Source organism: Gracilinanus agilis, chromosome 1 (genome assembly GCF_016433145.1).
Source record: "Gracilinanus agilis isolate LMUSP501 chromosome 1, AgileGrace, whole genome shotgun sequence".
Classification (NCBI taxonomy): Eukaryota; Metazoa; Chordata; class Mammalia; order Didelphimorphia; family Didelphidae; genus Gracilinanus; species Gracilinanus agilis.
This window is the reverse complement of record NC_058130.1, coordinates 739,680,960-739,707,768: the sequence shown is the minus strand read 5'-3', so window position 1 is coordinate 739,707,768 and position 26,809 is coordinate 739,680,960. Positions and strand designations below refer to the sequence as shown.

The window sequence follows — 26,809 nt, the reverse complement described above, 5'->3', positions numbered from 1 at the left end:
ATCTATCACAAGGATTATTTGCTAAGACCAGGTGAGATTCACACTGGGAATGCTAGACTGGTTTCATATTATGAAAACTATCAGCATAATTGATCATATCAATAATAAAACTAAGAGAAAGCACATGACTACTTCAATAGATGCAGGAAAAGCCTTTTACAAATCCCAACACCCATTCCTATTAAAAACACTAGCAAGAGGGGAAGCTGGGAGGCTCAGTGGATTGAGAGCCAGGCCCAGAGATGGGAGGTCCCGAGTTCAAATTTGACCTCAGACTCTTCCTACATGGGTGACCCCGGGCAAGTCCCTTAACCCTCATTGCCTATCCCTTTTGCCTGGAACCAATTTACAGTATAGATTCTTTTTTTTTCTTTTTTAGAAAAATTTTCCATGGTTACATGATTCATGTTCTTATTTTTCCCTTCACCCCCAAACCCCTTCCATAGCCGACACACATTTCCACTTGTTTTAACATGTGTCATCGATCAAGACTTATTTCCATATTATTGATAGTTGCATTGGTGTGGTCGTTTTGAGTCTACATCGCCAATCATGTCCGCATGAACTCATGAGTTCAAGCAGTTGTTTTTCTTCTGTTTCCACTCCTGCAGTTCTTCCTCTGAATGTGGGTAGCGTTCTTTACCATAAATCCCTCAGAATTGTCCTGGGTCATTGCATTGCTGCTAGTACAGAAGTCCATTACATTCTCTTTTACCATAGTGTATTGGTCTCTGTGTTCAATGTTCTTCTGGCTCTGCTCCTTTCACTCTGCATCAATTCCTGGAGGTCATTCCAGTTCACATGGAATTCCTCCAGTTTATTATTCCTTTCAGCACAAGAGTATTCCATCACCAGCATATACCACAATTTGTTTAGCCATTCCCCAATTGAAGGACATACTCTTGTTTTCCAGTTTTTTGCCACCACAAAAAGCATGGCTATAAATATTTTTGTACAATTTTGTACAATGTATTTTTTATTTATGATCTCTTTGGGGTACAAGCCCAGCAGTGCTATGACTGGAATGAGCCTTTTGAGCATAGCCCTTTGAGCACGATTCCAAACTGCCAGCCAGAATGGCTGGATCAGTTCACAGCTCCACCAGCAATGCATTAATGTCCCAATTTTGCCACATCCCCTCCAACATTCATTACTCTCTCCTTCTTTCATTTTAGCCAATCTGCTAGGTGTGAGGTGATACCTCAGAGTTGTTTTGATTTGCATTTCTCTAATTATTAGAGATTTAGAACACTTTCTCATGTGCTTATTGATAGTTTTGATTTACAGTATAGATTCTAAGACAGAAGGTGAGTGTTTAAAAAACAAAACAACTGGCAAGTAGAGAAATAAATGGGCCTTTCCTGAAAATAATATGTAGAATCTATTTAAAACCTACGGTGAGCATCACCTGCAATGGGGACAAGTTAGAAGTCTTCCTAATAAAGAATGAAGCAATTCTGCCCATTCTCACTATCAATATTGTACTAGAAATTGAGCTTTAGCAATAAAAGTAGAGAAAGAAATTGAGGAAGTTAAGGTAGATCATGACGATAGCAAATGATCACTCTTTGCGGATGATACGATAGTATCCTCAGAAAATCCTAGAGAATCAACTAAAACACTCATTGAAAGAATTAATCACTTTAGCCAAGTTGCGGGATACAAAATAAACCCACATTAATCACCCGCATTTCTCTATGTAAGGGTTAAATGTAGGAGTTTGCCAAAGTAAGGAGAGCAGTTTAATAATACTTTGTATCCTTGGCAAGTGGGCTGGAGAGAGAGCTGGCAAGTGCTGAATTCTGGTTTCCGTGTTCAGAAGGTCCCCTTGGATCTCGAGGTGCTGGCCGTAGCACTCCCCCGCAGGCTTCGGGACAGCGCTGGAGGGTAGAACTGAGTCTGCCTTGCTCTTGGGTTCGGAGCCAATCTCCGTTTCTGGAACTCGGTCCTAGTTCTGTACGCAGGTCAGGCCCTCTCTGGCTTGCAATGGAACTGCGACCAGGCACTGAAGAGCAGGGGACAGAGCTAGGAGACACCCCCATTGCTCTCCCCCCACCCCACCTCACCTCGTTGTGATTGAGGGGCTCAGTCTCCCCTCCCCCCTGCTCCGCGCTCATATTTCCAGTCTTAGCGTTCACCCTCCGTCTCCTTAAAGCCCCCCACCCCCAGCCACTGATGCCTCTGCCAATTTATGCTTGGCTCTTGGCCAGTCCGCAGCCAGGATTCCCAGAGCTCTTTGTCTAGTAGCCCAAGTCCCCGGGAGTAGCCAACAGAACTCCTGGAACTGCTCCTTTCCTGATGAAAAGCTGGTCCGGCTGCACACTTTGCAGGGTGTTGGAAGGTATCCCGGGTGAGCTGGCTGAGTCGTAATACTAAAGCTCCCTCCGCCATCAGACAGCTCCTTCCACGCAAAGGACACAATCCGCCAGCTCGTCCCCATTTCTTTGCTGCCGGCTCGGGGGGTGGGGGTGGGGGTCCGAAGGAGAGGGGGACAGAGGAGGGGACGAGAACATCTCTGTGCGGCCCCCGAACCATCTTAGAGCCCAGAAAAGCCTGGAACTCGGCACGACTGAGGCACAGAAACCCCTTTCTTTCATTCCGAAATCCCGGAGACCACAGCACCGCCCCCCTCTGACCCACTGGGGGGAGGGGGCAGGCCCACAGTGGGCAGGGAGGAATGGAGGGGAGGGCTGGGAGGGTGGGAGGAGGCGGGGCTCATACTGGAGGCCTGGTGGAGGAGAGAAGAGGGGGAAGGGCAGGGCGGAGCAGTCCAGAATCTATACAACTGACGGCCCCAAGGCCTCCGAAAACCTGAAGTTAAGATTTCCCTCGGTTCCCCCCCCCCCCCACCTCCTTTCCAAAGATTTTTCCACCTTGGCTTCTTACCTCCCCCGGGGCCCTGCTCTCCTCTCGCTGCTATCCGATACCCCCATCTCCCTCTGGCTGTATCTAGGCAGGGGAAGGGGCGGGGGGGCAGGGAGGATCCCTAGGATGGTAGGGGAGGGAAGGAATAGCTGCATGCTGGAGGAAAGGGGCTCTCTCCTGCCCAGCCTGGAAGGTGGTGGCCCTGGAGGAATCTCAAACCTGGATTTGTAGTCTAGAGGTTGTGGAGGGTCCAGGGGGAGAGAGGGGCCGTCACTCTTACCCTTGTGTATATCAATCACTTCCCAATATATCTGTGGATATATTTGTGGGCATCTATTTGAGAAACTTGAAAGGTTTTTCTTAATTAACTTTTGTCTTCTGTTACTTTCCTCCCATAGACTTTATTTATTTTTTTTCCAATTGCATGCAGAAAAAAAAATTGTAACATTTGTTTTCTGACATCTTGCAATCCAAATTTACCTCTAGTTTGTTTCATTAATCCACCCTTCTATTTCTTAGCCAGGACCAGATCTTTTGATGGTTACTGTTTGATAGTACAATTTAAGATCTGTTACAGCTAGGAAACCATCCTTCACTTTTTTTCCCACTAATTCCCTGGATGAAACCATCCTTCACTTTTTTTCCCACTAATTCCCTGGATGAAACCATCCTTCACTTTTTTTCCCACTAATTCCCTGGATGTTCTTGATCTCTTGTTCTTCCAGATCGATTTTGTTATTATTTTTAGTTCTATAAAGTAATTTTTTTGGTGGTTTGATTGATGTGGCACAGAAGAAATAAACTGAGGAAGATGTCATTTTTATTATATTAATGTTTTCCCCAATTGTTTAGCTTTAACTTATTTGTGTGAAAAGTGTATTGTTATTGTGTTCATATCATGCCTGTTTGTTGTGGCAAGTAAATTCCCAGGTATTCTATATTGTCTGGAGTGATTAAATGGAATTTCTCTATCTCATTCTTGCTGCTTGACTTTGTTGGAAATGTATAGAAATATTGATGATTTATATGGGGTTATTTTTATGTCCTGCAACTTGGCTAAATTATTCTTTCAATGAATGTTTGAATTGATTCTCTAGGATTCTCTAAGTATACCATCATATCATCCGCAAAGAATGATAATTTACTATTATCATTGTCTATGTTAACTTCCTCAATTACTTTCTCTACTTTTATTGCTGAAGGTAAGGCTTCTAACTTGTCCCCATTGCAGGTGATACTCACCGATGGTTTTAAATATATCCTACATATTATTTTAAGGAAAGGCCCATTTATTTCTCTACTTGCCAGTTGTTTTGTTTTGTTTTAAACACTAACCTTCTGTCTTAGAATCTATACTGTAAATTGGTTCCAGGCTAGAGTGGTAAGGGATAGGCAAAGAGGGTTAAAGGACTTGCCCTAGGCTAGAGAGGGTGCACCAAGAGGGCGGGGCTAGAGATGCTACAACAGCAGGGGCGTGTCCAGGAACACCTGCGGGGAAGAGGAGTGTGGCTAGAGAGGGCGGGTCAAGAGGGCGTGGCTCTTTTCTCCTATCCTGTAGATCCCCAGGATGTCTCTGTCTCAACCTGGCCACACACACATTTCTTTTCTACAAGCGTGGGGGAAGAAGAGAATATCCCTAGACCCCCCCATACTCTCTTAGGACCAAAAAGAGCTTGGAACTCGGGACACCTGATGCCCCGGGACCGTTTTCTTTCTTCCCGAAAGCCAGAGCGCCTTAAACTGAACAAGGAGAGCAGAGGTATCACCTTTCCTCTGACCCACAGGGGCGGGGTTGGGGGCGGGGCGGGGGCGAGCCCACTGTAGAGGGGAGAGTCGGAGGGCCAGCTCCAAGGGGCAGAGCCCGGCAATCTAGCCCCGGAATGGGCGGCGTAGAGGCCTCTGGGAAACCGGAAGTTAAGCTCCTACCCATTTCCCCCTTCTCCTCCACTTCCAAAGATTTTCCCGCCTTGGCTTCTTAGCCCAGTGAGGAACTTCCTGCGCCCCGCCCCTCAAGGCTCCGTAATTATGAAGTGGTGGTGGGATAGCGGGAAAGGGGGATCCGAGTGGGGAGGGGCCAGAGGTAGAGGAGCCTGGCTCCTGCTGAGGAAGAGGGGAGGGCGGAGGCAGAGAGAATTACTGAGTTCAAATTCTCCCTTTTACGAGTCCCCTTGGGGCACATCACCTCCTGCCTGTGTCTCCCTGAGCCCAATTCCTGGATCCCCCCAACGCCCGAAGCCCCCCCCCTACACTCTCCCTACATCCTGGGACTCTGGAGCTGGGCGGGGCTGGCTGGGTCCAAAAAGGAGGTGGGGCCGGAGCGAACTGGCAGCACTGGGGGGTGTGACTTTCCAGGCCCTCCTTTGGCTCTCCTTCTTCATGCTTTCCTGCTCCCCCTTCTGGCAGAGCCCTCAGGCCCTTTCCCTGCTAGGGAGGTTTGGGCTCCTATCCTCAGCCGGGGGATCTCTGCCTGGGCCCATCCCGTGTGGAATCCCAAGGCCCTCCTGCCGCTTGGGGGTCTGGGAGGACGGGAGCAGTGAGGGGGCAGAAGAGGAGGAACAGAGTGAAGGGGCTCATCTGCCCCTTCAGACCCTCTTCTCTTCCCAACCTGGCCCTCCCCCCCATGTTGGTAGCAGGTTCTCTTCAGAGGGCAGGCCTGGCCCTTGGTAACTTGGTAACTGTGACCCCTCGCCCCCATATAAATCCCTGTGGGGCAGCTTCAGGCCTGGGAAGAGAAGGGAAAACCTCTGCCCCTCTGGGTCCCTTCTACCTCCCCAGCTCAGGGTGCAGAGGCCCAGGGCCTGGCCCCAGGAGGGATGGGGCTGAGCCAGATTCCAAGTGGGAGGGAGATCAGGGCAGCTTTTTTCTCAGGTCCAACCAAGAGTGAGGCCAAAAGGCAGAGAGGAAGATGGGCTTTACTACACTGGGGGAAAGAGAGGAGGGACTCCCCTGGGAGGGGGCTCCAGGCCACCTCCTGCTGCTCAGAGGGGCAGAAAAGTCAGACATTCCTTGGGCCAAGGGAGGCCTGTTGGGAAGAGCTTTGACTGGAGTTCTATTCAGAGGGCCATAAAGTGAGAGTGAAATGGGGGTTGGGCAGGACCCTCAGTGGGGAGATGTAAAAAGGAATTCTTTATTCCTTTTTTAATTTAAAAGGGGACCTGGAGATCCCCCTACCAGAGAGATGAGTAGGGATTAACCAGCTCACAGTTATATGAAGTAGAAACCATAGAGATAGGAAGTGAGGTAGAAAAAGGGTATAAAAGGTGCCAGCCTGAGTTGGTCAGTCTGTCAGTTGCTGACAGTTAGGGCTGGCAGTTGGGAAGTTTGCTGCTGTGTGTTGGGTTGGTGGTTGCTAGAATATAAAGACAAGACTGAACTTACTGAGAGGGTTTTTTGACTTTAGCCTTTAGAGGGCTTTTGGGTTTGGTTTGGACTATTGGGTTTTTTTCTTTCTTGAACTTTTTGGAAGGTGACTAGTCTTCATTGACAGACCTAATTGGAGTTGGATTAGATGCTGATTTAGCTGGTTTTGATTGGGCTGGATTCGGTTGGAACTTTATTAGGTGGTTGTTATTAGCAGTAGTTATAGGCAGTTATAGATAAAGGCAGTTTTAGGTAGTAAATATAGTTATAGGATAACTAGTATAGACATTAGGAAATTTTCTTTCTCTGCCTCTTATATTTCTCTCCTTTACTATATTCATTTTACTACATTCTTTTACTATCTCTATTTTAATTAAACTAAATTGTTAATTGTTAAAAGCTGCTAGAAGTTTTCTTTCCTCTGGCTGATAGGATTAATATTAATTTACAACTCTACTGTATTCTCATTAAAACTTAAATTATTAAAAGCTGCTCTCTTATTTTGTCAAAACTCCTAATTTAACCCTTACAGAGAAAAGACCAGGAAAAGATGGAAGAGCTTCAACAGATGAACCCACTGGGGCTACTTTGTTGCCTCTACAGGGACCCTGGAGTCCCAGAGATGGCCTTTGAGAGGGACACAATCCCAGCCCAGGTAAGTGCATTCCAGTCCCAGATGGGAGCCCCCATTAGCCAGTGAGGCCCTTCCCTGGCTCTGACATGAGACGGGTAGGGAAGCTGCTCCCTCTTTCCTGCTGGACCATTTCTGTACCCACATCCAACAGAGGAGGAACAGCACTTCTTGGCTCTCTTCTCGGCTTTGGGAGTGATTCGTTGGCTCTTGGACAGCTCAGACCCCAAGAGCTGCCCCTAAGCGTTAGCTCCCATGTCAGATTTCTCCCCATCACAAGTGAGTGCCAAGGATGACCACTGACATTATTGCCTCAAGCCACTCACACCCTCTTCCTCTGCTTCTTTTCACCTGTTCCCTCTTGAGTCTGGTCTGGAGCAGAAGCCAGTGAGCAACATCAGGGACAATGTCTTCCCTGAGGATGGCACAGACCAGGGGACACCCTCAGACATTGTCCCCTGGTGCTGCTCACTGGCTTCTGCCTCAAGTCCTCAATTCTTTCCCAGGTCTTTCCAGTTCCTTACTTTTTCCCCACTTTTTAGCCCAAGTCTGCCAGTCTAGAGGAACACCCTGGTGTATGTTTGGCACTGTCCTACACAAAGGAAGGGAGAAGCCATCAGCCACCCTCCAGGATCACCCCTCCCCTGAATAAGGAGACCCCTTAGTGGCTGTGTCCAAACAAGATTTGTGGGGGCATGATGAAGGGAGGCATTGTGGGAGGGAAGGCTCTAAGGGTTCTGGGGAGATCATTGGTTCCTGAGGGGAGGATTCAGCTGGGACTCGAAGGAAGCTCAGAGGCCAGAGGCAGGAGGAAAAACATTCCTTGCAGGGAGACAGACAGTCCCTGGAAAGGCCCAGAATCAGACCGTGGAAGGTATTGGCCAAGGATCAGCAAGATGCCAGTGTCCCTGGGTCAGAGGAGGAAGAGGTAGGTATGAGGGGAGAGGAAGGGGCTGAAAGGTCAGTATATGTCAGTGGAGCTTGTTGTAGGAATGGTCAGGGTCCTTGCCAGTGACAGCCAGAATTACTCCCCTGTAGCTTTTGTATCCACTCCAGAGTGTGGAAACACACCTCTTCTCCCCTTTACCCCCTCGCCCCCCAGCCTTCTGCTGAGCTGCCTGTCCCAGAGAAAGTACAAGGAGTTTGGGGTGAGCCCAGGAAGGGCCCTGACACAGAAATGGGGTCTTTTTCTCAGAAGAGGAGCTTCAAGTGTTCTTGAGTAGAGTTGTTTGTACCAGAGCCAGCAGTGAGGTACATTCCTTCTCTGTCCAGTAGAATTCCTCACTGGTCTAGTCCTTCCCTTGTTGGACAGGCTGAAGAGAAAAGGGTGAGTTTCTGGAAAGCCTGAGAGTTTTCTTTGCAAATAGGGTTAGGGAGGTCCTGAGGGAGACATCCTAGCCTTGTCAGAAAGGCGTCTGGCTCAGTGGCCTAGAATGGGATACAGACTGGAGTGCTTTGTGTGGGCCTAAAAATCTGCTTTCAGCAATTTGCATAATAATCTTCTTGAGCAAATGTTCTTATTCTCATCATTTCATAGTTAAGGAAACTGAGTCAAGCAGATTAAGGTTCTGTGCAGAAGTTTTTCTATTTTAAGCAAACCTTTCCATTTTTTTGTAATTGTCTCTCTCGAGTTTAGATAAGTGTTTGTGTCCTTGAACTGCAAAGTAAAACACCTCTTAAGCACCCTCTCACACCTGTCAGTTTGGTCTTTGTGCCAGAAAAAGAAAATGATCAATTCAGAGATGTGTGAAAGTTGGGACACATGAATTGTTGGTGGGGTTGTTGTCCATTTATTGACCATTGTGTGTGTGGGGTATCATTTGGAACTTTGCCCAAAAGGCTTTCAAATTGTGCATACCTTTTGATCTAGGCATCTATCCCAGAGAGATACCCAAGACGGTGATGCAAGCTATTTATATAGCAGATCTTTTTGTGGTAGCAGAGAATTAGAAATGGAGGTATATAAATTAATTAGGGAATGGCCTAACAAGTTGTGGTGTGTGATTATAGTGTAACCTTGTTGGACTATGAGGAATAAGAGGCAGGATCATTTCAGAGAAACCTGGGAAGACTTCCATGAACTGATGTAAAGTATGAGCAGAAGCAGGAGAGCATTTTATAGGATAACAACAACATTGTGTGGTCAGAAGCTGTGAACGACTCAGCTGTTCTCAGCAATTCAGTGTTGTAAGACAATCCCAAAGGACTCATGATGAGAAAAACCATCTGCTTCCAGAGAAAGAACTGATGGACTCTGAATTCAGACCAAAATATGTTTCCCTTTTTTCCTTACATTCATTTTCTTTGGTTTGAGATTTCTTCCACAAAATGACTAATGAGGAAAAATATTGTATGTGATTGCTCAGGGTAAGTCTAGATCATATTGCTTGCTCTCAGGGAGGGGGAATAGAGGGAGGAAGAGAATTTTGAACTCAATTAAAAAAAACAATATTAGAAATTGTTTTTACCTGTAATTGGGGAGAAAATAAAATATTATTCTACATACATCTCCCTGTAGCTGTGTGATGTGTATGAGCTGTTTCTCTCCTATCTTCATATAGTGTGATCTTTAATATTAAGCTCAAATTTCCTTAAACCATGTGTAGGGTTATGCTCTGAGCCTCATTTCCTTCCAGGCTGCATTCCAGTTTTCTTAGCAGTTTTTCCAAATGAGGAATTTTCTCCCAAATTGCTTGTTTACCCCTTGACAGGAGATATTTTCTTTAATCTGTTCCATTGCTTTATCTCCTGATGATCTTACCAATACCCCAGGTTTAGGATGACTGCTGACTTGTGATCTGGTCTGAGCTTTGGTAGTGCTGTTCCCCAGTTATCCTGGCTTCTTTTCATAATTTTCGTTGAAATGGTTGACCTTTTGTTTTTCCAAATGAATTTTGTTACAATTTTATCCAGCCCTGTCAGATATCCTATTCCTAATGTCCTGAGGCCCCAAATTACATTTTTTTCTCCTGGATTATATTTTTGGATTTGATACTCTTAAGAATTCTGTTCAATCTGAAGCTGTTTCTGTGAGGTTTCACTAGAGAAATTTATGTAAAATGTGGAGCCCCTTCTCTCTGAAGAGAGATGCCGAGGCTGACATAGCTACTGTTTCCAGAAAATCTCTGTCCTAAGTATTCCCATGAAGCATGGTCTCAGCATTTCTTGTAGGATGTGTGAAGAAGCTGGGACAAGCCAACTTTGTGCAATCTACTAAGCTGATTCCCTCTTGGGAAGGAAGGGAGGGATTTGGGACAGCAAGGGGTGAATTGTGGAAACACTCTCCATCTTGTGACTCAGTCCTGGAGCTGGCTCAGTTCTCTTCTGTTCAGTTGTGTGTCTAGTTCAGATTCTGTCTGGAGAGGAAAGTATTCAATGGGGAGAATTGGGACAAAGCCACGTTACAGTATTTGAACCTCTTCCTTCATGTCTGGGAGACTGGACCACCTGTTCCTGCTGTTTACAGACCCTCAGCTAAGGCCCAAGCTTAGGTTGACCAGAAACACAATCAGATTTTGAGAGTGATGGAAGGAATTTTCCTCAAATTGTATGTCTCAGGCATTCAGTGGGTCTTATCTGCAAACTGGATCCATATTGATCAATCATTTATTGCTTCTTTGTTCTTTTGATTGTTTATAGATATTGGGAAGGAGTGGGACCCCTTTTCAGAGAAGTTCTTCTGTCCCTCTTCCCCATCCCAACTTGGCAAGTCCCTAATCTTTTCTCCCATTAGAAAGCAGATGACCCAACATTGGATTGTTTCCTTTGCATTCATTGGTCTTATTTAATTCATGTCTTTTAAGGTAGTTAAATCTCTTTCCCCCTTGATTTTGATGTCCAGCTCTAAGCCCAGGAAAGGGCCTGGTCCTTATTGGTTAGGCAATTGGCATACATTGCTTTAATAAATTGACGTGCTCAGAAAAACAGAGCTTTGATTCCTCAGGCATTTCATCTTTCACTTGTCACAGTTAACCTCTTTATTTTCTTCTACATTTGTCTGGATATATGGTCTCTGAGTCAATGTTATCCCAGTGCTCCAAGTGCCACACTAGACACCCCCACTCCCACTACTAGTTGCAGCCTCCCCCCTCAGGACAAGTAGACTACAGGCACCAAATCTCTGTGGCCTCAGTGTGAGTCCTCATCTCCCTTTACCAATAAGAACATTCATCAGTGGAACCCCCTTCCACATTGAGGTAGGGCCTCCATCCTTTCTCCATCTTCTCAGGCTTAGCCTTCTCTACCTTATCTCCTCCCCCATATTCTGTTCTCCTTAATTCTCCTCTCAGTCTTGTGTGCAGCCTTTGATGCTTTTGGCCCACTCTTTCCTTTTCAATATTCTCTCCTAGAGTTTAAGACATGGCTCTCTCTCTCTCTCTCTCTCTCTCTCTCTCTCTCTCTCTCTCTCTCCCTCCCTCCCTCTCCTGGTTTAACTCTTACCTGTCTGACCTGTGATTCTCTATCTTCTTTGCTGGCTCATCCTCAAGCTTATGTAGGGTTAGGGTGAGAGAGTTCCTCCAGCCCTATCTTTGGCCCTCTACTTTTCTCCCTCTGAACTTCTTTACTTAGTGATCTCATCAGCTACCAGGAATACAAGCAGCATCTCTGCTGATGAGTCCCAGATCTCCATTTTCTGCCCTAATTTCTGCGCTGACCTCCAGCCTTTCATCGCAGATTTCCTTATGGGGATTTCACACTAGGTGAGCTCAGTGTATCCCACATCACCTAGACAGAACCCTTCTCTATAGCTGTATTCTCCTCATCCCTCTGGCTCAAAACCAAGGAGCCCTCCTTGACTTCTCACTGTCTCTTACCCCCATATCCAATATGGCACCAGGACCTGTCAATTTCATCTTTGCAGCATCTCTCCAATATGCCCCTATCTGTCCTGTGTCACTGCCATCATTTTGGTGGAGGCCTACATCACATCACCTCCTTCCAGGACTATTAACACAACCTGCTGTTGAGCCTGTCTCTTAGAAGGCTCTTCCCACTCCAAGGCCTTCTCCATTTTCCCACCAGAGTGATTTTCTTACAGCTCAGTTCTGATCATAGCACTCCTCTACTTTGTATACCCCAGTGGCTCCCTATTCCTCTAGGATCAAATACAAAACATTCTGTTTGGTGTTCAAAGCCCTCTTTCCAGTCTTCTTATTCATTACTTCCCAATCTGTATTCTTAGATCTAGGGAATCTGGCCTCCTGGATTCCTTCAACTGCAGACTTTTAAAAAAATCCTTTACTTTCTGTCTTAGAATTGATGGTAAGCATCTGTTGTGAGTCAGAAGATGGGTAAGAGGTAGGTAATTGGGATTAAGTGGCTTACCCAGGGTCACAGAGGTAGGAAGTATCAGAGGTCATATTTAAACCCAGGACCTTCTATCTCTAGTTCTAGTTCTCTATTCACAGAGTCACCCAACTGCCCCAAAATGGAAAAGGTTTTTTTTTAACCCATCCATCTTAGGATCAGTTCTAAAACAGATGAGGGATGTGGGCTTGGTAATCAGAGTTAAGTGACTTATCCAGGATCACACAGCTAGGAAGTGACTGAGGTCTCATTTGAACCCAGGTCTTCTGACTCCAGATCTGGCACTCTATCCACCATGTGATCTGGTTTTGTCTAGTTCCAGGCATTTCCAATGGCTTTACCTCATGTCTGGAATATTTTCCCTCCACATTTCAGATCACTGACCGCTTTAAACTTCCTGTAAGTCCCAACTAAAAACTAAAAAGTTTCTGTTGGAAACCTTCCCTCATCCCTCTTAGTCAGAGTGCCTTCATTCTTTCCATTCTTCCCTATTTCTCCTAGACAGCTTGCTTTGCGTCCATGTTTCTGCAAGTTGTATCCCTCCCCCACTGGACTGTGAGCTCCTGGAGGGCAAGGACTGTCTTTTGCTTCTTGGGGAATCCCCAGAAGTGTGGAACAGGTACTGAATGTAGAGAGAATGGAAATGAAAGTTTTTGGTCCTTGAGATGCCCTGAGTGTCCCCATCTTCTTTGTATATGCCTCCTCTTCTCCCCTGTGGACCTGCAGTCCAACACAAGAAGCATCCTCTTGGATGGGACACCACATGATTCTTCCCATGATCTCCTCTATCTTCAGCTATTTTTTTTAAACTCTTACCTTCTGTCTTAGAATAAATACTAAGTATTGATCCCAAGCCAAACGAGTAGTAAAGGCTAGGCAAAGAAGGTTAAGTGACTTGTCCAGGGTCACACAGCTAGAAAGTATCTGAGGCTGGATCTGAACCCAGGGTCTCCTGACTCCAGGCCTCTGCCATCCCGACTTTTGTCTTGCCACTGGACTTTTTTTTTTTTAAACCCTTAACTTCTGTGTATTGGCTCCTTGATGGAAGAGTGGTAAGGGTGGGCAATGGGGGTCAAGTGACTTGCCCAGGGTCACAAAACTGGGAAGTGTCTGAGGCTGGATTTGAACCTAGGACCTCCCATCTCTAGGCCTGGCTCTCAATCCACTGAGCTACCCAGCTGCCCTCTTTGATAGGTTTTGAAAGGATGTTTATAAAAGATGGGTGACTGGGGTTTTTCTTAGGCCTGTTAAAGTCACTCTGACCAGGATTAAATATGACAGGGTTATTATAAATACAGATTTAGGAAAGGGTGAGGTAAGTGGACTGTGGATTTCCCTAAACTTAACCAATTCTACCTTTCTCCCACCAGTCTGATCCTTCACAGGATCTCTTTGTCCCTTAACTGGGCTAAGGATGCTCTCTTCCTCTCTGCCTCAGTTTCCCTTTCTATATAACTAAACCTAAGCTAAGTCCACAATAGATAGTCTTAGGTCCAGTTATAGTTGAAGATGGAGACAGGTGCCAGGTTTAACCCTGCCTACTTTGGTGAGAAACCAGCCCACCAAGGCAAACTCAGTAGGTCAGGTCCACAGTTATGGCACTTCTTGTTTGAGGCTTCTTCAGGTGTAGAAAACAAAGGATGAGATCACAAAATGGTCAATGACATCAGTCATCAGTTAAGGATCCAAAACATGCAGAACCTGGGTTTTGGAAGTGATACTCCCTCTAGAGTTCGAACCCTTCTCCCTCTGGCAGTTATCTCAGAATTCCACACCCCAGAATTTTAAGATCTTCTTCAACCTTCCTTGGATTCCTTCCTTCAGTTCTATTTCTCCACTTCTGAATTATTTCCTTCTTCCCCAAATTTCCATTTATCATTTTGGAGGATCAAAGAACAGACAGGGTAAACTGAGGCAGCTCTTGAAGGAACACAAGCAGGGGAATGTTGCCTACCAATAAAATGGGTCAGAGGCTTGCTTCTGTTAATGCTTGAAACCCTAAGCAGAAAGATAAAATCTCTTTGATAGTTTTTGGGGAGGACAAAACAAAGAACAGACAGAGTAAGTGATGTCAGTCATAGGAGGGTCACCATTGGTAATAGAGCTAGGATAATTGGAGACACTGTCACTGTTTGGAATAATCAATAATAAGGGGCCAGCAATACGCCAGCCCTCCTCTCCTCAGACTAAGAAGTGATTCTTGTGTGAATCCAGTGCAAGGTCAGGGCTCCAACTTTGGGTGGCAAACCAGACATCTCAGAGATGGGTCAAGGGTGTACAAAGACTAGACCTGACTCCCTGGGGCTCACCTGAATCTTCCAAGGTCAGCTAATGCCTTCAAATGCAGCTAGAATAGTGATGAAGTACCCAAGAGCTGGATTTTGCACTTGACCTCTTACAGACTGGCTGAATGTTGAGGTGAGTCAGGAGGCAGAGAACCAGGACTCAGCCAGTTACCAGACAAAAGCAAGTACTGGTAAATAAGATCAATAAGTAAATACCACTAGATCAACTCAGCCTTCTCTGAGAAGAGGTCACCTTGGACTGCATCCTGAGTTCCCAAGCACTCTGGAACACATTCTCTCCTTTCTCATGCCTTCCATAGTATTATAAGTAAAAATTGGCTTATAAGTAAAAAAAGGCTTATTACCAAATTGATGAGCATTTACTAGTAAGGAGAGAGAGTTTGACAGTCAGAAAGAGAGGGAGATGTCTCAGCCTTTTTAGATCTCATTCTCAATTCAGTTTGCTCAGTCTGGGCTTGCCAGAGAGGAAGAGATCAGGAAAGCTGAGAGAGAAACCCCTGAGTTCAGAGAGCCAGTTAGTTCTGGGGGGGAGGTACAAAAGGCCCATCTCCTTCCCTCAACTCCCTTTTACGTTTCCAGCTCCTCCCTCTGTGGCTCTGGCTCTGGCATGTTGATGACTCTCACAGTGATGCTGGCTGCACTGGGACACAGCAACAGAGCAACAGACACATGCCTCCGTGACACCTCCATCCCGGCTCTGGGCCCTTGGGATCAATGCTGCAATGGAGGTCCCTTAGATATTTCCCTTCACACAATAGAAACTCCTTGGAGTCCTTCTGGAGCATCCTAGAGCTGCTTTGCTCAAACTTCCATTGGGCTCTCAAAGATTTAGCTTCTGGTGCTGGCTCTGACACTGACAAAGGGTGGGACCTTTGGACCCCTCCCTTCTTTGTGGGTCAGTTTCCTCCTGTTACTGACCAGAGGTGAGCTCTTCATTCTGATGTGGCTTTCAGCCCTCTGTCCTCTGACCTGGGTTGCTCTAGGAGGCGGTAACATTCAAGGATGTGGCTGTGAACTTCACGCGGGAGGAGTGGTGCCTCTTGTCCCCTCCCCAGAAAGAGCTGTACAAGGAGGTGATGGTGGAGAATGCCCGGAACCTGCTCTCTTTGGGTAAGGAGCCCTCTCCCTGCTACCTGAGTCTGCCATCCAAGGAAGCTTGGTCCTCAGCAGCAGGCAGGGTTGGGAGTGGTTTTCAGTCATGAAGAAGGGACAAGGGCTGGTATACCTAGTTCCTGATCTAGGGCTCTCTGACTGCCTGGCTCTCCTGTAAAAGTAATTTGCATTGTGTAATGGGACCTTGGGGATTCCCTTTTGTGCTCCTGAAGTCCGAGATCAAATGCATGTTGGAGAATCTTAGACATTGAAGTAATGTCAGAGCTGATTCTGCCTTGCCTCTCCTGTCCTGGAATTAGGTCTCCCAAACCCATGTGAGAAAACTGTTCAGGAGGGTTTTCTTCCCATTGTCTTCCTCTCTGGGACGGATCTACTATTGGGTATCTTTTTCTCTTTAACCAGCATAAGCTCATATCTCATAGCTCCTAGTTGTCCCCAGGAGAGATGGTTTGTCCTTACTCTTCCTTCCTATTGCCTTCAGCCTCTAGCAGAGCCAGTGAGGAAGGGAGGGAAGGGATGAAGCATTTATAATGACCTGCTCTTGACGTGGGGCTCTGTCGAGGGTTTTCTCTGTAAATTATGGCACTTCTTCCTCACCTTCATCATTCTAATTTAGTGACACAATTATCTCCATTTTACAGATAAGGAATTAGATTTGATTAAGTGACTTGTTCTTAGGCACCCATATAGGAGTTGTTTCTGGCAAAATGTGGCCTTCCTGCCTTTAATCCCAGGCCCCTGCCCTCTCCCCTTCTAGCTGCCTCTCATTTCCACATAATGGAAAACTATGGACTCAGTCCAGTCTTCTCTGAAGAAAATGCCACAGAAACTAACATTCTGGTTCCAGATTAGTCACCCAATCTTCTCCCCCAATCTTCTCCCCACCCTAAATGCTGGGGAGACTCTCCTCCAGGAGGCCCCGCTTGCCCTTCTCAACGATTGTCAAGATGAATGGACTAGCTGAGAGACAGCATTGGGCTGAACGAGGATTGTTGAGCTCCCTAAGAGAAGAGGCAGAGACTTCCCAAGAGAAGAGTCCCCAAGTCTCAGAGAGGTGTCAGGCAGGGAGCAGTAGGTAGGGGGATGGGACAAAAGCTAATCTCTCAAGGTCCCTGTGTCTGGGGCTTCAGACTGACCCAGAACAATGACCCTTGGATCCAGTGTGGGAGTTTTGGAGTTTCTGCCAATATGGACTAGAACAGGAAGCGTGCTGTTGCTCTTTTGAGGTCCTCCAGCAGGGTAACAGGCACATCCTAATGTGGGCTCCTGTATTATAGACACTGAAGGGTGAGGGCATATTCCTGTGGGAGCTCTATGGACAGAGTGTCTGAGTGGAGTCACTGGACTCCCCAACCTTTCCTTAATGAGAACTCAGTGAAGAGCTTCTCTCCATCCTCCTCCCTGAGTGATTGTCCTTTGCCCAGGGCTTCCAGGTCCCCCAGAAGATGTTATCTCTTATTTGGAGCAGAAGGAAGCCCCATGGATACTGGAGCAAGAAGGCCTGAGGATTTTCTGCCCAGGTGAGGGAGGGGAAAAGAGGTGTGGGAGAGCTGGCGTGACTAGAGGCTTCTCAGTGCTCTGGTGAAGCCAGGGCTAGATTTTGGAGTAGGAGGTTCCAACTTGGAATTCTTTTTCAGAGATCTTATCAGGGGCTCCATGGGAAAGTCACTGAACCCCTGAGTCTCAGTTTCCCTATCTTTAACATAAGGCTTTTGGACTCCATTTTCTATCAGCTCCTTCCAGGGGATCAGTCTGTAACCCTCTACGAAGTTAATTTTAGGGACTGATGGGCCTGGAAGTCTCCTGCAGGTGCCAGAAGGGCTGAGCTTATCCCCTCTGAGCTCTTTAGTATACAGAAACATGACTGAATGCTTGCTCTGTGCCATGTCCTGGGCTAAGTTAAGGTGGACATACAGGGCTGCAGTGGACATCCCCTTCCCTCCTGAAGCTCACCCTCTGCTGGAGTAGATAGCAGCATGCTGACAGTTCTATAGAAGCCTTCTAGAACCCAGCTCCAGGGCTGAGAGTGAATTCTTTCAAGAGAGTGAATGCTCTAAAGAGGAGCTCTAGAGAGGTCTATCAGGGGAGGTTACCTGAAGTGGGGCTTCAAGAGAGCCAGTCTGAGGATTCTTGGGGAAACTATAGCAGAGAAAAGGGAAAGGCAGTGGCAAAACTCACTGCAAATGGCCATCTGTAGCAGTTTAGCACTGATCCTGAGGCCAGATGTTGGACAGTATCTCATGGGGAGGAAGAGATCAAGTGAGAGTGTTTTGAACATTGGGGAGAAATAGTTTATTGGTGCCCAGAGGAAGACAGTTATTAGCTCATCAGTGTGGAAAAGGCTGAAGGTGAGAGAACAGGCAGGGGCCCTGCAGGGAGAAATAGATGAGCTTAGATGAGGGATGGGATGGGTTTCTTTGCCCATGGAAAGATATTTTCTTCAGCTTAGAGAAGAATAACCTTTCCCTCTGATCCTGAGGCTGGTGAAGAAAAGGAGGCAGTAGAGCTGGGTGAAATGTGGATGATAAGAGACCTCTGCAGAGAGGTCCAGCTTTTGTTCATTGAAATATGAGGCCAAGTTCTAGCTCAGAAGGTGAGGCAGGGTTGGGAGGAAGCCCTATGGGGGAGTTGGAGACCAGGGAAATATTTGGAAGTCTGCTGTGGTGGGTGGCAAAGGAAATCCATGAGGGAGAAGTCACAGGATTGCCTTTCCATGGTGAGGACCCAGCTGAAGTCAGAGAGCCTCAAAGTAGAGTGGAGCCAGGCAGCTGGTTTCCTGATTTTCCTTGTCTCCATTGACATGCAGCCCATGAACAGGAGTGAAGACTGCTTCCTTACTTGGAAGCAATCAAGGGCTAAGCTTTCCCTAAATCATCAACCCAGGCCCTGTCCTGATCTGTGGGGCTCGGTGATTGTCCTGTTCTTGGACAATCAGTTGACCATAGCAACTTACTTTAGGGAGATCAGAGTCTAGAGAGATGCCTCTGGGAACTTCTGGATTGGGTCTCCTCCAGATCCAAAGGAGCTACTGTTGACTGCTGAGAAATAAGGGCAAAAGAGAGAAAGGAACACAGCTGAGGCCAGAGAATGAATTTGCCTTTCAAAAAGAGGCCAGAATGCAAGGAGCTGGTAGAGCTTGGACCTGGCATAAGTCTTGGGCCCAATCAGTAAACATTTATTAAATAATAAATATATTCTAGGAACCATGCTAAGCCCTGAGCATACAAAGGAAGGGAGACAGCAGTATGGGCTGTCCTGGAGGTCAAAGTTTAGAACCCAGATAAGAAGGTGGTTTAGAAAGGAGCAAGAGATCCTGAATCTTACTCATCTTACTCTGAGATGATCCAGGGAGTAAGGAGTTTTGGGGAATAGAAATACATTCAATTCAACAGGAAAATTGGAAATAGAGGAGTGAAGAGCATGACAGTTTAAGCAGAAAAGCAATCAAAGGAGGAAATAATCCAAATTCTAATGATAAAAATAAAAGCCAGCATTTGCTCATGGCTCCTTGTATGTGTCATACACTTTATAAATATTATCTCATTAGATCCTATTAGGAACCCTAGGAGTCACTTGATATTATTATGTCCATGTTATAGTTGAGGAGGCTTAGACCAACAGAACTGTTATGATGTGCCCAGGGTTAAAAGTCCTAGCGAGTTTCTGAGATACAATGATAATTCACCATCACCTGTATTGGGATTTTAAAGAAGAATATCATGAAAACACCAGTATCTGTATAAGGTGGGAAATAGGAAGAGAATTGTACGAGCTTTCTTGCCCATTTCCTTACAAAAGGATCATGGACTCAACTTGCTGTATGAGATATATTTTTAAACATGGGAAATGCCATGTTTTTGTTTAAATTGTATTCAGTAGAAGGATTTTATTTTAGTGAAAGGAGGCATTTAAAGAAAAGTAATGGCTGCTCTCAAGGAGTAGGGAACAGAACAAAATCTTTTATGCCTTGGATAAATACAAAAAAGACTGCTGAATTTCTTCATCTGATCTTAGATACTGGAACAAAAAATAAGGATGAAAGCAATCATGTAGAGAATTAAATTAAATGCTTACAGAGAAGCTAGACGATGAAGTAATATGAATATTTAATATACATGCACCCAGTGGCATCATACCTACGAAGAGAGGATTGAATGTATAGACAATGAAAATGAAAAGCAAAAAAGATTCAAAGTGAATTGTCTAGTACTGTGGACAGAGCATGCCCAGCCACAAGATTTGGTCTCAGTTGCCAAGATTTCAGGATAAGTCACAAATCAAGACTTTCAGAGATTATGGTTTGAGTTAGGTATGCAATAAAGCTAGCCTGTCCAAAATCCCAGATTTGTTATAAAGAGCCAATGAGATCACTTGGGAGGCTCTTTGTTATTTAAAATGTTCTTTAGCTTTGAGGTAATGGCATTTTCAGAAGATGGATTTGTGCCCATTTAAATTGGAAGACTTATTTCTTACCTGAGGAAATGGGATATAAAGCAGTTTATGTTCTGACAGTTGAAGATAGGAGATAGTTATATATTTGTATATATTGCTCTATATGTATGTTTTACTGTTTGTTTCTTTTAGAAGGAGAGATCAGACCTGAAATGAAGGCGAAGGCAACAGAGGTGAGCCTTCCTGTGGAAGAAATGGACCTACAAAGATTCATGAGTGATGGTCCTGATAACTTTGCTTTCAGAGAATTCTCTGTTGCACTTCAAAATTCATCTCATATTGAACATCAAAGTATGTACACTGAGGAAAAATCTAGTGAAAGTAATCAGTGTGGAAAGACTTTTCTCCACGGGGCCAATATTGCTAGACATCAGAGAATCCACTCTGGTGAGAGACCTTATGAATGCAAGGAATGTGAAAAGACATTTAGTCAGAGCTCTTCTCTTGCTATTCATCAGAGAATCCACACTGGGGAGAAACCTTATGAATGCAAACAATGCGGAAAGACATTCAGTTGGAGCGCCTCTCTTGCTATACATCTGAGAATCCACACTGGGGAGAAACCTTATGAATGCAAACAATGTGGAAAAACATTCACAGGCTACTCCAATCTTGCTGCACATCAGAGAGTCCACACTGGGGAGAAACCTTATGAATGTAAGCAATGTGGAAAGACATTCAGTCGGAGTTCCCATCTTGCTGCACATCAGAGAATCCACACTGGGGAGAAACCTTATGAATGCAAACAATGTGGAAAGACATTCACAATGAATTCCCATCTTGCTGCACATCAGAGAATCCACACTGGGGAGAGGCCTTATGAATGCAAACAATGTGGAAAGACATTCACAATGAACTCCTGTCTTGCTGTGCATCAGAGAATCCACACTGGGGAGAGGCCTTATGAATGTAAACAATGTGGAAAGACATTCACAATGAACTCCAGACTTGCTGTACATCAAAGAATCCATACTGGTGAGAGGCCTTATGAATGCAAGAAATGTGAAAAAACATTCAGTCAGAGCTCCTCTCTTGCTGTACATCAGAGAATCCACACTGGTGAGAGACCTTATGAATGCAAACAGTGTGGAAAGACATTCACAGATAACTCCTATCTTGGTGTACATCAGAGAATCCACACTGGGGAGAAACCTTATGAATGCAAACAGTGTGGAAAGACATTCACAATGTACTTCAGTCTTGCAGTACATCAGAGAATACATGCTGGGGAGAAACCTTATGAATGCAAGCAGTGTGGAAAGACATTCCGCCAGCACTCTGATTTTGCTGTACATCAGAGGATCCACACTGGGGAGAGACCTTATGAATGCAAACAGTGTGGAAAAACATTTAGTAGGAGCTCCAATCTTGCTGCACATCAGAGAATCCACACTGGGGACAAACCTTATGAATGCAATGAGTGTGGAAAAACATTTGGTCGGAGCTCCCATCTTACTGCACATCAGAGAATCCATACTGGGGACAAACCTTATGAATGCAAGCAATGTGGAAAGGCATTTACAGATAAATCCTATGTTACTGTACATCAGAGAATTCACACTGGGGAGAAACCTTATGAATGCAAGCAATGTGGAAAGACATTTACTCAGAGACCACATCTTGCTGTACATCAGAGAATCCACATTGGGGAGGAACCTTAAGCATATAAGCTATGTGAAAATTAAAAAGAATACAAGTTAGATCCTTAAAAAAAGAATACAAGCTATTTGGAAAGATGTTCACATGCAACTCTAGTGTTGCTATTGTGTGAAGGAAATTTACCCTCCCCCCTTTCTGGGGCAGCATACCTGGTATGAAAGGGAATTCTTGGTTCTCTGTGAGTTCACACCTTACTTGATGCTGGGTGAGAACTAGCCAGAAACTTAAGAGTTCACATACTCAGAAAGGTGTGGTTCCAAAGGTGAGAACTCAGACAATTTGGAAACTGTGATTGGCCCCCATGAAAAGGGGCAGGGACAGGAAACCACCATAAAAGCCATTAAGGAAGTTTGATGAAGGAGGCTAGTAGAGAGTGAACTCCAAGAAGTGAGTCACTTCAAGAAGGAAGTTGGCTTCAAGAAAGTCAGCTCAAGGGGGCAGCTGGGTAGCTCAGTGGATTGAGAGCCAGGCCTAGAGACGGGAGGTCCTAGGTTCAAATCCGGCCTCAGACACTTCCCAGCTGTGTGACCCTGGGCAAGTCACTTGACCTCCATTGCCTACCCTTACCACTCTTCCACCTATAAGTCAATACACAGAAGTTAAGGGTTTAAAATTAAAAAAAAAAAAAAAAAGAAAGTCAGCTCAAAGAAAGTAGGCCTCAAGAGTCACCTTCAGCTCCAGTAATTGTCTTGGATGAATGGATAGCTGGTTTTCCCTTCCTGTCTTCTGGAGATAGTTTAATTCTGACTGAAGGTTAACAAGTCCTGGCTGAGCCAAGCACTGGAACAATATTTAGTTAGCTACGTTAATGTCTTTTTCTATCCTTTTGTATTTCTCTACTTTCACCTCTTTTATAAATAAAAGACTTATAATTTTCATATATGTAGCCAAACCATTAATTTTAACACTTTACACTAGTGTGAGCCTGAACTTGACTCAGGAGAGTATTTTGTGATGGAAATAGTTGATCGAGGATAGAAGGGCAGCAGGAAGAAGGCAGCAATAGAGTCAAAGGATCACAAGATGGGGGCAGAGTGATATATCCTGCACTGACACCTGGACTGTCCCCATGGGTGACCCAGGCAAAATAGAAAGCACAATTGTCTTCTTAGATGAGATTTGTAAGAATGAGCAGAAAAAAGGTTTGGTAAACAGGCAACAGGAGATATCCAAGTTTTTCACTTTCAGTTTTGTTGCTGGCTAGACTTCCCTGTGAACATGGCTAGAGTGCCTTAATGGTGGCCACAAAATAGCAAGCTAAATGCAGCACTGAGGAAAGTATATCTCCTATTTTTCCATCTTTTCCCCCTAAACTTAGATTAAATAAAATTAGCTTAGGGCCAGTCACATAAATTTCCCTCATATACTATACATCACAGGAACCACAGACATTCACATTGAGCTCTCACCTTGATAAAAATCAGACAATTCAAGGGGCATCTGGGTAGCTCAGTGGATTGAGAGTCAGGCCTAGAGACAGGAGGTCCTCAGTTCAAATCCGGCCTCAGACACGTCCCAGCTGTGTGACCCTGGGCAAGTCACTTGATCCCCATTGCCCACCTTTACCACTCATCCATCTAGGAGCCAATACACAGAAGTTAAGGGTTTAAAAAAATCAGACAATTCAATATACTATGTCATAAGCTCCCCTAAGATTAGGTCCAAAATGGACATGTGATTTTTTTTGTTTGTTTTTAATTTTAAACCCTTAACTTCTGTGTATTGACTTATAGGTGGAAGATTGGTAAGGGTAGGCAATGGGGGTCAAGTGACTTGCCTAGGGTCACACAGCTGGGAAGTGTCTGAGGCCGGATTTGATGGACATGTGATTTTGACCTAAAGTGTGATCCCATAAGAAAATTAAGGGAGCACAGAATAGTTTACCTTTCAGGTCAATTTATTGAAAAGGGAAGAATTTATGACAAAATAAGAAACAGATAACATTATGAGGTTTAAAATAGGTAATTTTTATTGAATTCAAAACTGTACAAACAAATCTAAGGCAACCAAGATTAAAGTCGAAAGAAGTTATCATTTGCTTTACAACTATATGTCTTAATTAAATGCATCAATTTTTAAAAATTTTATTCTTGAATGTTTTAATTCATTTCCTGGCATGTGGACCTAAAAAGGAGTTAATTTAGGAAGGAAATAATGTCTTTGCTCCATAGAAATCATTTGTAATTAATATGATTTCCTATATAAGATTTCCCCAAGAATTTGTATAAGGGGGGTAGCTGGGTAGCTCAGTGGATTGAGAGCCAGTGGATAGAAATGAGAGGTCTTAGGTTCAAATCTGGCCTCAGACCCTTCCCAGCTGTGTCACCCTGGGCAAATTACTTACGCACATTGCTTAGTCCTTGCCACTCTTCTGCCTTGGAGCCAATACACAGTATTGACTCCAAGATGGAAGGTAGGGGTTATTAAAAAATTATAATCCTTATAAGGCAAAAATTAAAAGATAACCAATGATATTATAGATTTCAAATATGAAACAAAATTAACGACATTTCAATGATTTTATTCAGTTGAATATTTTATAAAAATAATCTTACATAGTAAATCACTGTGCATCTATCAACTTGACACTCTTGACCAATTGCAATCAGAGGCCAGTGTAACATAACTGATACAATTATACTCATTTCTACAATTTCTAAAACCTATTAGTTACATATCAAATCTTAAGCCTATTTTGCAATGAGGTCTGTGCTACATATGTGGCAAAAATTTATCACCCCAGTATAGAACTCCCAAACTAAATAGGTTTGTTGGAAGGAGGTCAGACTCTCAATAAAGCTGGACCCAGGTCTAGATCAAGAGCAGAGACCCTGTGCCTTAGGAGATAGCCTTTTTTATGCCAAGAAATTTGATGACTCAGTGACAGAAAATACAATCATAATTAAAATAGAATGGATGCAGAATCATTCATATGGTCATCTCAATGATGGAAGTGCTGATTAATCTGGTAAGTATAAAAAAGATCACTATAAGTGGTAACTTTGCAGTACTCATTCAGGGTCTTGGTGTTTTTACTAATGATTATGGTGGAATAATAGGAATCGGCTGTTTTGGTTAACTGATACGTGAAAACAAAAAGTAGTCCACCTCCTGTGTGACTTGTCTTGTTCTACAAACAAAGACCATCTTAACTCTTTTTATCTGACCATATTGTTATTGCAGTAAGGAAATTAGGAAATTGATTAAAATAAGATATTTGATAAAGAAATCTCTGAGGGTACAAGCAAGGTAGAGAGAAGTGTGTGAGATCAGAACTTGGAAGAAAGAATACAGGAAAAGGTTTTGTCAGTTGGTGAGATCCTCTCTCTAGGTCACTCACTGGCTAGCTCACTCTTGGACTGAGTCAATCAGGGAACAGAAAACCAAATGTGATAACAGAACAGAGCTGGAGGATCCTCCTGCTAAAACCAACTTAAAAGGTACACACACACACAAAGCCTGAATTCTTTGAAATGTCTGGTTCCAGGGGAAAGGAAAAAAGAAAATCCCAGATCACCTCCACCAGGTGTACTGAGTCTCCAGCAAATCCTGGAATCTCTGGGTGGGCGCTAGTCTGGAGGGAGTGCCTCACTGGCACAACTGTGCCATACTCAAGGCTTTGATCACAGATGGCAGGGAGGTGGCTAGAGGAGAAACCCAGAGAGGGCAGACAAAAACACTCCATCTTGTGCTGTCCCCTTCACCCCCCTTTCTCAAGGTTTTGACCTCATGGCACTTTGAGCTCTGCAGATCAGATCAACCCCACCCTGGCTTAATCATCAATTCAACAGATAAGACCTCTTCAGAGGGCCAGGAAATTCCAACACCCCTCCCCCATAGATTGTTGTGAAAATAGCTGAAATCGCATCTTTAGCTTTCACTACCAGCTGGGGAAGATCTGGCCTCAGGTCCCACTAACCTAATTAGTCAACAGAGAAGAGAAGAAGCCTTTCCAGGACTGAATAGCTGAAACCCACAATTTAAGTAATGATCAAAGGAGCAAGATTACAGCCAATTACAGGGATGGGAAGAGAAGGAAAAAATATGAGCAAAGAACAGAAAAAGAAGAAAGAAACTACAATCAACAGCTTCTACCCAGGAATTGAACAAAGAGCAGATGGATCAGGAGAAGATCAAGGAACACCAAGCAAAAACACAGTTCCAGTGAAATGGACATAGGCTTTGGAAGAACTCAAGAACTCAAAAAACAATAAAAAGAGGCTGAAGACAACTGGGAAAAGAAAATGCATGAACTTAAACAAGAAAATAGTGTCTTGAAATCCAAAATTGACCAGCTTGAAAATGAGGTAAAGAAAGTGAAAGATGACCTACAAAGAAAATCAGATCAGAAGGAGAAGGATGACCAAAAAGCCAGGGATGAAATTCAGTCTTTAAAAATCAGAATCCAACAAGAAGCAAAGGACTTCACAAGGCAGCAATAATATATAAAACAAAATCAAAAGAATGAAAAAATTGAGGAAAATATGAAATACCTCATTGACACAACCACAGATCTTGAAAATAGACCCAGGAAAGACAAATTGAGAATTATTGGACTACTAGAAGATCATGACAAAAGGAAAAGCCTGGACAGCATCCTACAGGAAATTATCCAACAAAAATGCCTTGATATTCTCGAACAAGAGGGAAAAATGGAGATTGAAAGAATGCACAGATCACCTCCTACATTTAATCCCCAACTGACAATGCCGAGGAATGTTATAGCTAAATTCAAGAACTACCAGACCAAAGAAAAAATATTAAAACCTGCTAAGACGAAGTCATTTAGGTACCATGGAACCACAGGATAACACTGGATCTGGCTGCATCTACACTGAAGGATCAGAAGGTATGGAATACGATATTCTGGGAAGCAAGGGAACTAGGCCTACAGCAAAGAATCAACTACCCAGAAAAACTAACTATATTCTTGCAGGAGAAAGTATGGTCATTTAATAAAATAGATGACTACCAAGCATTCATAAAGAAAAGACCAGACTTAAACAGAAAATTTGCTATCTAAGCAGAACTCAAGAGAATCACCAAAAGGTAATTAAGAGAGGGGGAAAAAACTAAAAAATCAAAAATTTTTAAGGGACCCAATAAGTTCAAATGA

At 44.3% G+C, this 26,809-nt stretch overlaps 1 protein-coding gene across 1 annotated transcript; it reads left to right on the top strand.

Moving 5' to 3' along the window:
- The first annotated feature begins 6,775 nt into the window (after window positions 1-6,775).
- On the top strand, window positions 6,776-21,921 carry LOC123256829 (zinc finger protein 345-like). Its single transcript, XM_044685388.1, has 6 exons — window positions 6,776-6,880; window positions 7,223-7,317; window positions 15,049-15,163; window positions 15,453-15,579; window positions 17,007-17,102; window positions 20,167-21,921. The coding sequence occupies exons 1-6, from the start codon at window positions 6,776-6,778 to the stop codon at window positions 21,693-21,695; spliced, it is 2,067 nt and encodes a 688-aa protein (XP_044541323.1). The 3' UTR covers window positions 21,696-21,921.
- Window positions 21,922-26,809: the final 4,888 nt, after the last annotated feature.